Genomic DNA, 14829 nt, shown 5'->3' on the forward strand with positions numbered 1-14829 from the left:
GAAAAAAGGTGTAAATTTACGAGAAAAAACTTTGCCTGAGACATCTCCGAAAATGGGGGACTTAAGTGACCTTTGGTCTTGGGCATGTGGAGGGGGTGGGGCAAGAAAGGCAGAAGTGAGAATGAAAAATGCAAAATGCTCAACTGCTCAGTTTTGCGCTACGTTATAAATAAAAGCCTGCCTGAAGCAAGAGGAAAGTTTCCTTCCTTCCTGAAGAGCTATGCTCTCTTTTCCCTGTGACACGTATGACACCATGACACCTACTACAAGTATTACCACTTTATTCTTGTAAATGTATGACTTTATTGTCATAAATGTATGACTTTTTCTCATAAATTTACGACTGTTCTCTAAATCTCAGTTGCTGTTTTTTTCAACGTGGCCCCATGTACGGCATTCCGGGCTACAATTAGAAGTGCATGCTCAGTAAAATGTGCCACTAGTCAATTCTGCCATCATTGTCATCATATTTTACACACATTATTGATGGTAAACGTGCTTAGCATGGGTGCATTAGCCACACAGCGACTTTGAACTTTTGACTGACACCACATGCAAGCCAATAGACAACATCTGAACCCGCCTCCTGTGTCACAATAGCCAATCAACCTCGGCGAACCAGCCCCTCCTCTAACGTACGCATCTCAGGCCAAGTTGCAACCAGTCTTCATGACGATACCTTGGATGGCCAATGAAATTGTCAAGTCCTGCGTCATGTTTTCGTTGTCGTCTTTATTTTCCAAACAATCATGGCAAAACTTTGTTTGCAAGTGGGACGCCTGATCCTGATCCTAATTGCGTCCCATTATGTGCATTCTTAGCTGCCTCTTTTTTTTATCTCTTTTTATATCTTTAGAATGCTCAGAAAAGAGAAAGGCGTGTGTTCATGTCTCACATAAGGATTGTGGCAGAACAAAAAGTGCACATTTCCTTTATCATACTGTACGTTTGATTCAAACTCTTCTCATTGTAATTGTTGACGTATTCGTCAAATGAATAAAATTTATTTTCTTGCCAGGGGGCTATTGTTGGCCTAAAAAAACCCAACAAACTCTAAAATCAGCATTTATGAACATCCAGCCACTAATGTATTCCAATATTAGCAAACAGCCAGGCTGATGTTCGCCTCATTCTGTCTCTTTTTGGTGAATTTTACAAACAGCTGCATAATGGACTATTTTAGTTTGGATAATGAGAAAGTGCTCCATGCTGGAATGAAGGTGTCCAGGTGGGAAGGTGGGAGCTGTGACCCGAGTGCATGCAGCTGCTGAACGGCTCTCATTTTAATTGAGAATCAGCAGCAGCGGCGGCACAGTTGGAATACTGAAGAGGAAGAAGAAGACGTGGTAATAGCGGGTGCACATAACAGGAGGGGGGGGTGGGGCGGTTGGGGTCAGAGTTGAAATGGAAATAGACGACATGCAGATTTCTTGAGTGCGCAGGCGAGCCGGGGGTCACGCCTCCAACAATATAGAAGCTTAATAGACTTCCACTTCCTGGCGCCGTCTTCATGTCAGTTGCAGTCGTGATCATTATTGATTGATGACTTACTGCTTGACTTTGTGCTACAAAGGCTGTTGACTCACAGCCTGCCATGCTTGCACTCCTGATGTCTTTTTATAAGACGTCATAAGACAATATGCAGGCCGTCTGCTTTTTTACTGGAACGGTCTTTTCATTAGGCACACTGTCTAATACACGGGTAGGGAACCTATGGCTTGGGAGCCAGATGCAGCTCTTTTGATGACTGCATCTGGCTCTCAGACATGTCTTAACACTATAAAATGAATTTATTTTCCTTTTTTTTGCAGACATTTTAACCTACAACTTTACAGAAATCACAGTGTTAAAAATAACGTTGAAAATATCAAACTTCCTTTTGCATTTTCATCCATCTATTTTCTACCACAATGCCAATATCCTTACCACATTTTCTGGGCCAGACACCAAAACTTGCTTATTACTGGATAATGCGGGTCACTGAGATGTCAGGAAGTAAACTTCCCTCCTTTTATCAGTTAGTCAGGTTGCTAATTATGCAGAGCAAACCCCTTTGACGACAGAGATGGCGTAAAGAAAGAAACCATGCAGCACCAAAAGTCACATTAATGGTCACATTTATTGCAGGCTATTTTGGGAACCTATCCCCCGCGATAAATGAGGGAACACTCTATGTGCTTTCTATGGCTCTTAGCCGCAAAGGTTTGGCTAAGACCTTCAAAAATGCGTCAAAATGCTGTTAACGTAAACCTTGGAGGTCCAGCTCATTCCAAAAATACACCTCCAAAGTCACAAGATGCCAGCATACCTCACGCAGGCTCAGAAAAGATGAGGTGTGTTTGTCTGTTTGGCTTTTTCTTTGGCTTTCAGTCTCTTCTTTTTCAGGCTCTTGTGCGTCAACAGGGCGTGCTAACAGTCCCCAATAATGCAAATGTGCTTTTAAATGGTGTGGTAATACTAATATGTTTCTAATTATCGATCATCTCCCTCACTTGTTGAGAAGAGGCACTCCTTCTTTATGGACATGATACCGTCTCTGACCCGCCTCTAGCTAGATGATCCAGCCGCAAGCATCAATTTGTAAAAAACAGAAAGACAAAAAAAAGCAGGCTTTGCTGCACATCTAAAAACAAAGCCCCACTAACAGTCCGCTACAGACGTGAGAGCTGTAAGTTTATGTTGTTTTTCTTCAGTCAGCATGCTAACCAAGCATGATGTTGCTGTTAGAATGTGAGTGTAATGTTAGCACTTTAGCTCCCATAGCTACCCTAGTGTTGCTGATGCTTGTGTCCCAATCCTTAATGTCACATTGTTATATGCGGCAAAAAAGTGGACTTCTTGGAGACAAGCACTCTGTCGGAGACAAACACAGCTCATTAGCTTTTGCTACACACTCGCTAACACACTGACTACACAAGCTACACACAGACAAAGCACTGCTAAACTGTGTACTTTTGTTCTATTGTACTGTGTATTTAAACCTTTGTGAAAAATGGTTGGGTTTTGCTGATTTTGTGTGGCATCACCCCACCCCAGTGGTGGCAGGTTGGTTCAATCAAGTCTTTCATTAGCAAACAATAAGCTCAGACAGGACAACACGACACAAAAAGGCAAAGAACCACAAACAAAAACCTAAGAAGGCCAGGATGTACATTTAAGACAAACATAAGACTCACCATGGGAGATGGAAAACTAAGGAGTCTTAGTCTTTTGGACGAAAATTCCCTTTTGTTTTAAGCACATTTTACTCATTTCCATATTTGATACTTTTAGTCCAGATTTAGTCGACAAAACTCAAAAAGGTTTTAGTCAGTTTTAGTAAAAAAAAATAAATATAATTGACTCCCCCCCAAAGTCCATAGGAGATTTGTGGGAACATGAACCGGTCTGTGGGTCAGAAAAGGTTGGGGACCCCTATGATAGGACACCCACTAACATTCCCGTCCAGTCTCGTTTTAGTCATCCAAGGGCCATGTTTAGCTCGTCACCGCCTCGTTTTCGTCATGAAGAAAAGCTTTGTCAACGTGGTCATTTTGTCATTGTCATCGTTGACGAAAACAACAGTTACATATGATGAACAGGTGCGCCCCCCAGCTCCCTCTAACCGAACAGGAAATAATGGCAGAAAAGCGATCACTAAACCAAAAACACAAACTGTCATGCGGAAGATGAGAAAAATACGCTAGTATGACACCTCCAAGAGTAAGTTGATAACCTGAAATGTGAACCTATAAATATTCCTCATACGTCTCGTTTTGTAGCTCTCTGATGAGAAGCTTTCAGGTTTTGAATGAAAACAAGTTTCAAAGCAGTCGGCGTTAGATGTAATTTATGGAACACGTTTGGTCTTTTTCGAGTTCTGCCTGTTATTTTTTTTCCTCCTCCAGTTTTAAAGACAACATAAATCAAAGTCAGTATATCAAATGAAGCGCTGCCAGCAGCAAACTTTGAATCCAAGAATACATGAATGGAAACTAAATCCCCTAAAGGCAGATTTAAAAACGTTTTCAACAACTGGGCTCCGGTTGAATCCTCCCCCTCACGGGACGGACTCCTTTGGAGCGCAGCTTCCAATAATGAAAAAATAATATCTGTGTGTATCAAACACTGTGAAGGCCTGTTTGTAGACAATTTGTTATCGTCACAGACTTCACCCTCATTATCTTCTCTGTGCAACTTCGCACACTTAGCTGCAGTAGCTAGCTGCGCTCTGCAACTTGCCTTGGAATACCACTTTGGAACACTCGAGGCAGCACCTGTGAGTTTTTCCTGTGTAATACCACTTTGGAACACTAGAGGCAGCACCAGTGAGTTTTTCCTGTGTAATACCACTTTGGAACACTAGAGGCAGCGACAGTGAGTTTTTCCTGTGTAATACCACTTTGGAACACTAGAGGCAGCACATGTGAGTTTTTCCTGTGTAATACCACTTTGGAACACTAGAGGCAGCACATGTGAGTTTTTCCTGTGTAATACCACTTTGGAACACTAGAGGCAGCACATGTGAGTTTTTCCTGTGTAATACCACTTTGAACACTAGAGGCAGCACCTGTGAGTTTTTCCTGTGTAATACCACTTTGGAACACTAGAGGCAGCACCTGTGAGTTTTTCCTGTGTAATACCACTTTGGAACACTAGAGGCAGCGACAGTGAGTTTTTCCTATGTAATACCACTTTGGAACACTAGAGGCAGCACATGCGAGTTTTTCCTGTGTAATACCACTTTGGAACACTAGAGGCAGCAACAGTGAGTTTTTCCTATGTAATACCACTTTGGAACACTAGAGGCAGCACCAGTGAGTTTTTCCTATGTAATACCAGTTTGGAACACTAGAGGCAGCAACTGTGAGTTTTTCCTGTGTAATACCACTTTGTACCGCTGGAGGCAGCAGCAAAGCATGTTGGACAATAAGCTCACTTAAAGGGTTTCATTTGTGTCTTTTCTTGTCATTTCTTCTGTTTTTAGAGGCAGTCACTTGAGTGTTTTTTTTTTTCATACAATTTGTCATTTTAGATTTTTAGTTAGTGTTTATTCTTGCAACGGCAATTATATGCTATCAAAGTCGTTACAATAATATTTAAATATATGTTATGATAATGACATTCTTTATATTGAAATATTAAATACAAAATTCAGTAAGTCAAAATGATAAAATACAAAGTTTGTGCTACATGTCTGTTAATCATAGTCCTCATTATCATCATATACAAAACTGTTTGTTATTGTTATGATTATTATGACTAATATAAGTAGACATGTAGCACAAATTGACGCACCTTCTTTTGATTTTGTTTCATATCCGATACTGAGTAAACTTTAGGTTGGTATCGCTGATTCGATACAGATACTGTATGCAAATTCACCTAATGTGTCTGGTAAATTTAAAACAGTCGTGTATTTCATGTCATAGCATAAAGAATATAAGACATTTAATTAATTAATGTATTAAATGAATGATGAATTTGAATAATTTCACACATGAATTTAAGTTATTTTTTATTTTTGTTATTTTTTACACCCTAAAGTATATTGAGATAGCAGGGTGATTTACAATATAGCCAAGCCAAGCTATAACAGAAAAAAAAAATCATGTAAAATATGTGAAAATGGTATTTTAAACAACAAATAAAGAAATGAATAAAAATAAAACCATTAAAATACTGTAAATGATCAATTAATAAGAACTACTATAAGAATGAAAACTGTATTCACAATTCACACATGGCTCCGTTTACCATCGGTCATCCTTTCAGCAGACAAACATGACCTCAAATGACTGAAGTATCTAGTAGCTCGTAGCTAGCCTGTGTGGTGTGGGCGTAACAATGTTAATAACAACAATAGTAACAATGTCGCTGTAGCTTAGTTAATATGCAGGTCACATGATGTAAGTGGAGCATTGTTGGAGGTTTTGTCAGGCTTTATAGGTGGAAAAGGTGCGTCCCATCACGTGCATTCTTACCTGCCTCTTTTTACCTGTTTTTATGTCTTTAGAACGCACAGAAACGAGAAAGACGTGTGTTCATGTTTCATATAAGGATTGTGCATGATGGGCAAAACTCCCCCCAAAAGTGCAATTTTCTTTGAAGCGGGGGTGCACGTGGGGGGACTACACAGCATGTCAAAGATGCACATCTGCATACCAAAAAAAGTGATGCTTCACGACACACCGAAAATTAGAAGAAAAAAAACTCTTTGCTTTGCTTAATTGTATTCCACAGCAGCTGTTGGCGAGTACGGGCACACATGTGTGTGCGTGCGTGCGTGCGCGTGCGTGCATTCATGCATTGATGTGAGGCAATGTGTGCGACGCGTCTTCCTTGAGGCGAAGCTTCCTCCCCTTACACCTCTGTGGTTGCAAATTGGAGTCATCTCTTCCACCTTCCCTTCTTGTTTGTCTTTTACCCCCTCCTCCCCCCATACACACACGCACACACGCTCACACACACACACACACACACACACACACAACCTGTAAGCACACGGAGCAGTGCCAAGGAAGCAGCCATTGTGACAAACACCTCAAGGCTCACTCCCCCTCCATGGCAATCGTCCATCTCATGTGCAACATATACAGTGTATGTACACACACACACACACACACACACACACACACACACACACACACACACACAGATTACAAGTCATGTGAGTGCAATTGCTATGAACAAACTCAGCGTAAAAGAAAAAAAAATCACAATCATACATCTTGTGGCTGTAATCTTTCTCCTCACCTTCCCCCGTCTGGTAAACAGAGATAGACGGCTGAATATTACACACACACACACATGCACATGCACAGTCGCATTCATATCTGCACCACGTATGATTTCAATTCCCTGCTCTCCTCTGAAAACACCAAGCAAATGAACACATGACAGCGATAGCACCTGGCCCGGCCCGTGAAGATAAGGAGGATGTAATAAGCACTGTTCACACTTCAAGCCCACACGCTCTCTCTCACACACACACACACACGCACGCACACACACACACACGGAGCGTAAACAGAGCGGCAGCCGGGGCTGAGATGAATACAAAAGCGCAGAGAGTCATTCAAAGCCGAGTGGGATGCAGATGAGACGCCCACACCAGACACATCACAGCACAGACGGAAAGAAATGAAGGCCGGCCGCTAAGAATTCCAATCAGGCCGACTCGTCATGGGCTGTGTCACTTTTTTTTTTTTTTTTAAAGGACAAAGACTTTCATCAAGTTGTGAAAGAAACCAATTTTCCACAAATGCATTCAAAGGGAGCAGGTGGCGCTGTTTCCCTCATACCAAGCATCGTGCATGTAAAGGAACAACAAAACGGGAATTGTACAAGTGGAAATGACGTCTGTGGCGCGCCCAAGCACATGCTTTGGAAGACATGCTAGGATTCATGTAGTACAGTAATCCCTCGTTTATCACGGTTAATTGGTTCACAAGTGAATTTCCACCAACGAGGATTCCTTATTTACTAATGGAATAATTTGGTAGTAAGTGCATAGAAAACCTGTTTACCACCTTCTAAATAAATTTTTTGACATTATTAGAGCCCTTTAGACATGAAATAATACCCATATAGTCACATTTACACTCATATTACACACTATAGTAGACATAATAAGAGAAAATATGACATACAACATAGAAAACCAGTTTGCAACCTTCTAAATATGCTTTTTAACATTATTAGAACCCTGTAGACATGCAATAACACCCCAATAGTCACCTTTACACTCCTATTACCCACTATAGTAGATATATTAAGAAAAAATAAGACATAGAGGACCAGTTTGCCACCTTCTAAATTTGCTTTTAACATTATTAGAGCCCTCTAGACATGAAGTAACACACCTATAGTCACCTTTACACTCCTATTACCCAGTATAGTAGATATAATAACAGAAAATAAGACATATTAGGCATAGGAAACCATTTTACAACCTTCTAAATATAGGTTTAACATTATTAGAGCCCTGTAGACATGAAATAACAACCCTATAGTTACCTTTACACTTCTATCACCCAATATAGTTTACAAAAATACACCGAACAGGTGAGAGTGGAGAGTGAGCTCCACCTCCATACCGCCATGCAATGCACATCTGAAAGCTGCAAAAACCCCTCCACAGTGCATCCCAGCCCAACAGAGCCAAGAAGGCAGAGTTGTACTAACTTCTCCGTCGCATCACAGCAACTCGCCTTCCTGGTGAAACACGCATGGGTGTCCAGACTGTGGCTCAAATAAAATAATCAAAAAACAGCAAATGTGGAAAAATAGATCAAAAAAGCTGAATGCAACCAGAAAAAGCACAAATATTGATACTAATAACTAACGAAACACACTAAAACACAAAGATTTGTCTTGAAATATATGTAGAACATTGTGTTTTATTATAAATTGTTTGTGTTTAAATGATGACTATGAAAGGACAGCTGGACAGCCCTGACATAAATAGACAAAGACAAGTAGATAAGAGAAAACACTGAGCTGAATTATTATTATTATTAATAATATTATTTACATATAGTTATAACAGTGGTTTATTTGGTTGAAAATAACATCTTTGAGTGTCAATTTGTGGGACAATAAACATCGCAACATGTAGCTGCAAGTTAAATCAAAAAGTTTGTCCAATCTTTCTTTTTTTCATTGTAATTTTATTAAAATTCATGTCTTGTCTCGTTGCTGCGGACCCACTCTTGTACACCGTGAGATGGGTGTCTTGTGACACCCCTACCGACACCATACTGTACCCATGTATGTACTAGTGAATTCTCTGCTCGACACAGTCATACTGAGATCAGATATTTTGGTATTTTTAACTGTGGCTTCCTTAAAAATCAGTTTAAGACCCCTAGAAGGCTGTTAGCATGTTGCTACAAGGGCTAAAAAGTATTGAGCAATGCGGTTAATTTGATCTTCATCAGGAAAGGAGACACGTTTGCTAGCATAAGTGTGATTTTCGCCAAGCAGTCGTGCAGGAAAATGATGATAATGTCAAATGTAGAATCAAATGGAATATTCTCTGCAGGCCATCTTATTGTAGCTCGTGTTTGTATGTTATGTAAACATTTGCAGTATTTGCAGTAAGGTGTTTTTACTTTGTTTGCCTTTTTTTTCATCAAAAAGTCCAGCAATGCTCCCCGATCGCTGGCTAGGAGTTTGTTAATGAGCGGTCCAAAGAGAGCGCAGACGTAGTCCAGTGATGATGAGTCCTAGTAGCGGGTGTTTACTTTTTCGTGATGTGCTCCGTATGTTTGATGGCAGGTCTGATCCGCCTGCGCTCCAGCCCACCGCCTCACCTGCAGGGGGTGGAGTATGTCCTCAACATTACGGCCACAGACGACAACGCCTCGGGCGGCCCGCAGGCCTTGGCGTCCACCGCCCAGGTCATCGTGGGAGTGGATGACGTGAATAACAACAAGCCGGTCTTCGAGAAGGTGAGTCCAGGCAAATGACTCCTTCTGGGTCGTAAAAGCTGATTTCCTGCCTGCGATGCGCCGGCTTCTCTGCGCTTTATCACCGTGGCAACCACAGCCATGCAGTTCCCTTCTATCCCACACAACTCCTCCTCCTCCTCCCTCTATTTATTAGCCACTAACTCCTCCCTGGAGGGGTGATTAGCTGGCCTGACCCTCGTCTGTGCAGACGCCTCGTCTCGGCCTTTTCATCAAAGCCTTGACGGTCGTGGGCAACGACGACGCAAAGGCACCCCGCGTAGGAAAAGCTGTGGCGTGCTCGCTTCAATGAACACGATGCCAGCGCCGTCTCTCAACACTTAGCACCCTTCATCGAGTCAGGACAACATAAAACTTCCTAAAATGACAAACTTTCTTTTCTTTTCTTTGTTTCGCATTATATGACCACTTTTTAAAAATAACCGATTTTTTCTTTAATATTTCTTTCTCTAAAATGACATTTTCCTCATAATATATTCTTGTAAAATTGAAACTTTATTTGTCGAAAAAATGCGACAGTTTTTTTTCCCCCATTTCTGTTCTTTTTTTTTTCCCAACTATTTTTTAATTTTCTTCTTGTAATGGTAAGACTTTATTCTCATAATACTTTGACTTTATTCTCGTAACATTGTAACGTTTTCTAAAGCTCAATATTCCAAAAATGACAACTTCATTCATTGTCTTTTGTTTGTTTCTCAGAACCTTACGACTTCATTTTTAAAAATTTAAGATTTCAACTTTATGCTACTAAAATAATGTCATTTTTCATCATAGTATTACTACATTATTCTTGTAAAATTCCAACTTCTCTCATTAGATGACAACTCCTTGTGTTTTGACTTTTGTTGTCATAACTTTATTTTTCCAATTCTGCTGTTATTTTTTTAACTATTTCACCTTTCTTCTTGTACATTTTCTTCTTGTAATTATGTCTTTATTCCCATAATATTTTGACTTTATTCCTGTAAAATAATAACTATACTAATAATAATGACTGTAATCATTTTTCTGCAACCTACTTGTCCAAAAATGACAACTTTATTTGTTGTCTTTTTTTTTTTTTACAACATATTACTACTTTAAAACATGTCTTTTTTTGTTAATATATCAACGTAATGCTACTAAAATTATTTCATATTTTGTCACAGTAATACAGTGTTATTTTAATAACATTTATACATTTTCTAATGAGATTAAAACTTTTTTCTCTTAATATTTTCTGGTAAAATTACTGCTGTTTTTTTTTTTTCCTGTTTTTTCTTGTTTTTTTTTTAAATTTGTTACTTGTCTTGTTAAATGACCTTTTTAGAATGTGTTGCGGGCCAATAAAAAAACAGCTGTGGGCTTCAAATGGCCCTCGGGCCGCACTTTGGACACCCCTGAGTCTACGGTTGCATGGATATTTTCGCTAACGCTTGGAATAACATAAAAACAACTGAAAAAGCAACCACAGCTGACGTCGTGCTGCATGTGTTTGTCAGTCTAGTGATATATCACGTGAACATCATCTTTAAAGGGTCACATCCTCCTTTGCTTGCAGGCCCATACTACTATACCAAAAGTATTCTTTATAATTCAAATTAAATCTTATTCTGCTACCGTTACTGCTGGATGAACCGTCCACCAAACCCCTGCATATGTCACGTCATTGGAGAGGTCTTGATCATGGGTAGTGTGCTGTTTGTAGTGTGCAACGATTTGTGTAACAGTGGTGAAGTAATTGATGAAAAAAGGCTTATTCTTGGGCAACAGCCACATTTAAAAGCAGTGTCGAGGTTGTGATAACATAGTGACCTGCAAGAATACAGTGCTGTACCAGGGGTAATTGCAAGGTCAGGCCCATTCAAAGTTTCGACTGAAATTTTGTTCTAGTTTTAAAAATGATATTGGACCTCAGTGGTCTCTTTTCATGAAATACTCTTGTGTGGAGGGCCAAAACGCTTGGGTTTTGCAGCCTCCTCCCTGACCACGCCTACTCTGTTGTGATTGGTCAGGGGTTGAGAATTGCCTGAGTGGGAAATATAGTAGTTTGGACACCCCTGCAGGGAGTATTCCCCGTGAGTTCAACTATTGTGAATTTCTGAATGATTTGCTAGGTGCTTGTTGATTAAATGTATGCAAAATCTGCAAAGTCAGCATGTGTGCGTGGGTTTATCTTGAAAGCCCAGATGACTTTGGCGTTGAAGGGCAGGACGGACACTTTAAGTTGATCCTTCCGCTCGGGCCATTAGTTAAAAAAAACAACTTGAACTCCAGCAGTGCTGCTTCCTGACACTCGCTGCTCGGCTGAACTCTCCGCCTGTGAGACGCAACTAACCAGGCGTGCCCACCAAAACCCGGAGTGCAGTCTGCCTCATCCAGGCTATATAGGAGCAGAAAAGATAGCAACTCCTACGAATAACACAACTGTGACAGCAGCAATGACTGATGAGACCTTTTACAACACCAAGCATAAACCAAGCACTAAAGCTTTTCATGGAACTTTATGGCCATGTTTTAATTGTTCAATGTTCTTCTATTTTCATCAATGTTAAGTAAGAGGTATAATAGCGTGTGTTAGCCTCGATGCTAGAATTTGGACACTTGAAACATGCTTTTAGAAGTCCTTGCTGTGTGTGTAGCTTTAATGCTGATGAGTTGTGTTTGGAAGTGCCATCGTGTCTTTTTACAACACAAACGTTAGCAATACTAGCATGAGCTTCAGTGCTAACATATTGTAACAGCAACACCATACTAGCTTAGCATATTGGCTGAAGAAAAACACGATCAAACTTGCAGCTTCCACGTCTGTAGCTAACACTGAGCTTTATTTTGAGATGTGTAGCGAAGCCTGTTTGTTTGTTGTGTTTTAAGTGTTTTACAAAATGTGTTTGCCTTGATGCTGGAATTGAGATGGTTTAAAAGTGCTTTTAGGAAACCTTACGGGGAACACACAGTTGCATGTGTGTGTATCGTGTAGCTTTTATGCTAATGAGCTGTGTGTGTCTCCAAGAAACACTTTTGTGTACTTCACCCACTTTTGACACTGTAAGGCAGTGGTTCTGAATTATTTTCTGACATGCCCCCCCCAGGGGACAGAAATTTGAAATACTATTAAAAAACTGATCATATCTATTTATTTATCTGTACTGTACAGACTGAACTCAAAACTGAAACCAGGAAAATGCAACAAAATGGAAAGCAGTGAAGTATACAAGCGTATTCATGAGTCTCATTGCTTGTTGAGTACAATACATTTGTACATGTTGGCAGGGCTGCACTAACATTGAAAGTACTTCCTGGTTCTCACACCCCACTGCCAGTTCACCGTGCACCCCCAAGGGTGCCGCCCCACTATTTCAGAAGCACTGCTGTAAGCCAACATACTGCATACTGCATTGAAGACACCGGCTAACCTACATCTCCCACATCTTTAGCTGACACAGCTTAATTTTAAGATTTGTAGCGAAGCCTGATTTTATTTTATTTTTTTATACAGTGGGTGCTTTTACTCAAAAGTAAAGCAAACAAGTGAGGCTGATGATTAGGCCTGTCACGATAACAAATTTTGCTGGTAGATAATTGTGCTACAAATCATCAATAATCAATGTTATCTACAACATTTTTTAGACCCTTTTTTTCATTCATTGTCATAAGAGGTGTAATTCACATTTAACCACTAGACGGTACTCAACTATAGTGTGCCTGAGTGAGCCAGACGTTGCCTGTATGTATGTTGTTGGCTGAGTTGCAAACCGTTGACAGGAAAAGACGTTCAAGATCAACCACGTTGTTGTTCTTAATGTTTCACGGAAACATCAGATATGGCATAAAATTTATGCCGTGTAACCGTATTGAATGGTTGCATTTTGCACTGTTTATATTTCTTTTTGCCGACCAAAAGCCTCAGTAAGCGTAGACTGACGGGACGAAGGCTCCGCTGTCCGACGCACCTCAATCGGTAGTTGTTTTTTTTTCCCAGTTGAGAACACCTTGTTCATTTTGTTTAAAACCGAAATATTCCCACACTGGTTGCATTCTCCTTGAAACCATCGCTTCTGTGCCTTCATTCATGTTTGCGTATGCTTTCTCACAAGGCTAATTTGCTGCTCGCGCTCTGTGCGGTGATAGACTTTTATCACCTTTGACGTTCATAAACACATACAGTATTATTGTTACAACTTTGTGTATAGAGGACTCTTCATTCTTGGAAGGACAGTAAGATTTGTTTTCATAATTCCAATTTGTGTTTCAACATAACAATTATGAGCCATGTGCTTGTGGTGGTCTTCCCTGAAGATATATCGGAATACTAAACAATCCATGTCATTTGTGTGGCGCTCCAGGCTAGTTGCAGAAGTTGGCACATGATGACGTCCAGCTTTTGGGAGCTTTGTGCCTGCCACCTTTCTGAGGGATGCAGTAGCCAGAATTCCTGATTAATGCCGGGAGATTACTTGCACTTCCACCCCAGTGGAGCCGTTAAGTAGCACCGTGAAATTGTTGTGCAACTTCCCATAAATCAAGGCTACACACTTACACACACACACACACAGCCGCCGTCGACAATTAGCAGTGAAAATAGAATCAAGTACTTTTTTAAGCAGGCTTCATTAATTCACACAATTTGGCCTGGAAAAGCAGGAACAGCTTGTTGGGGTGCAAAAACATGCAAAAGTGAGAATGAAAAAAAAAAAAAAGCATCTTGGCGGAGAGAAGTTTACCTTATGTTTAATAGATGTATTTAAAAGTGGTGTGCTAGAAATGCAGTTATGTTGCGGCGCGCTGCTGTGAGGAGCTGCTACTGGTGCCAGTGGGGAGAAAACACAAATCCAAAATAAAAAGCATTCATCACAGCGCCTGCCAACACATTTCATGTCTACACAAATGCAGAAAAGGTGGCAGCACAAAGCTGCTTTTTAACACTTTTGTCCAACCAGGAGGGGCCTCAGGCACCTCTGCCACCTCCCCCATCACCCCCTACCAACACCACATGCATGCATCTCCCACTGCAAAAGATTTTGTCTATGAACTCTCCCTTTTCCAAATGAATAAAACATGGCCTCTTATGCACTATTTTTACAACACATCCTCATCTTGAACCCTCCCCTCCTGCCTCCAGTGTCAGCAGTACCGAGAGAAGACGTCGGTTCTGGAGAACCAGCCGGCCGGGTCGTTTGTGCTGCAGGTTCATGCCGTGGATGCTGATGAGGGCTCCAACGGAAAAGTCACGTACGGCTTCATGCACAAAGACTCCACTGTGCCCGCCTTCAGCATCCATCCTGACACAGGTGCCATCAACACTCACGTACACAACAACGCCTTTTTATCCTATCATTGAACCTTTGTCATGCATTCATATGTAGGCCGTATATTGCTTTTGCATTTCTTCATACCA

General features: G+C 40.7%; 1 protein-coding gene across 3 annotated transcripts in view; it reads left to right on the forward strand.

Moving 5' to 3' along the window:
- si:ch211-186j3.6 (neural-cadherin) overlaps positions 1-14829 on the forward strand; it is a 313458-nt gene that overhangs the window by 142494 nt on the left and 156135 nt on the right. For all 3 annotated transcript variants that reach the window (XM_054770409.1, XM_054770410.1, XM_054770411.1), the window contains exons 8-9: positions 9262-9434; positions 14554-14722. In XM_054770409.1, the coding sequence (XP_054626384.1) occupies positions 9262-9434; positions 14554-14722 (342 nt within the window). The remainder of the gene's footprint in view (positions 1-9261; positions 9435-14553; positions 14723-14829) is intronic.

The sequence above is a fragment of the Dunckerocampus dactyliophorus genome, chromosome 3, assembly GCF_027744805.1.
Source record: "Dunckerocampus dactyliophorus isolate RoL2022-P2 chromosome 3, RoL_Ddac_1.1, whole genome shotgun sequence".
Taxonomy (NCBI): domain Eukaryota; kingdom Metazoa; phylum Chordata; class Actinopteri; order Syngnathiformes; family Syngnathidae; genus Dunckerocampus; species Dunckerocampus dactyliophorus.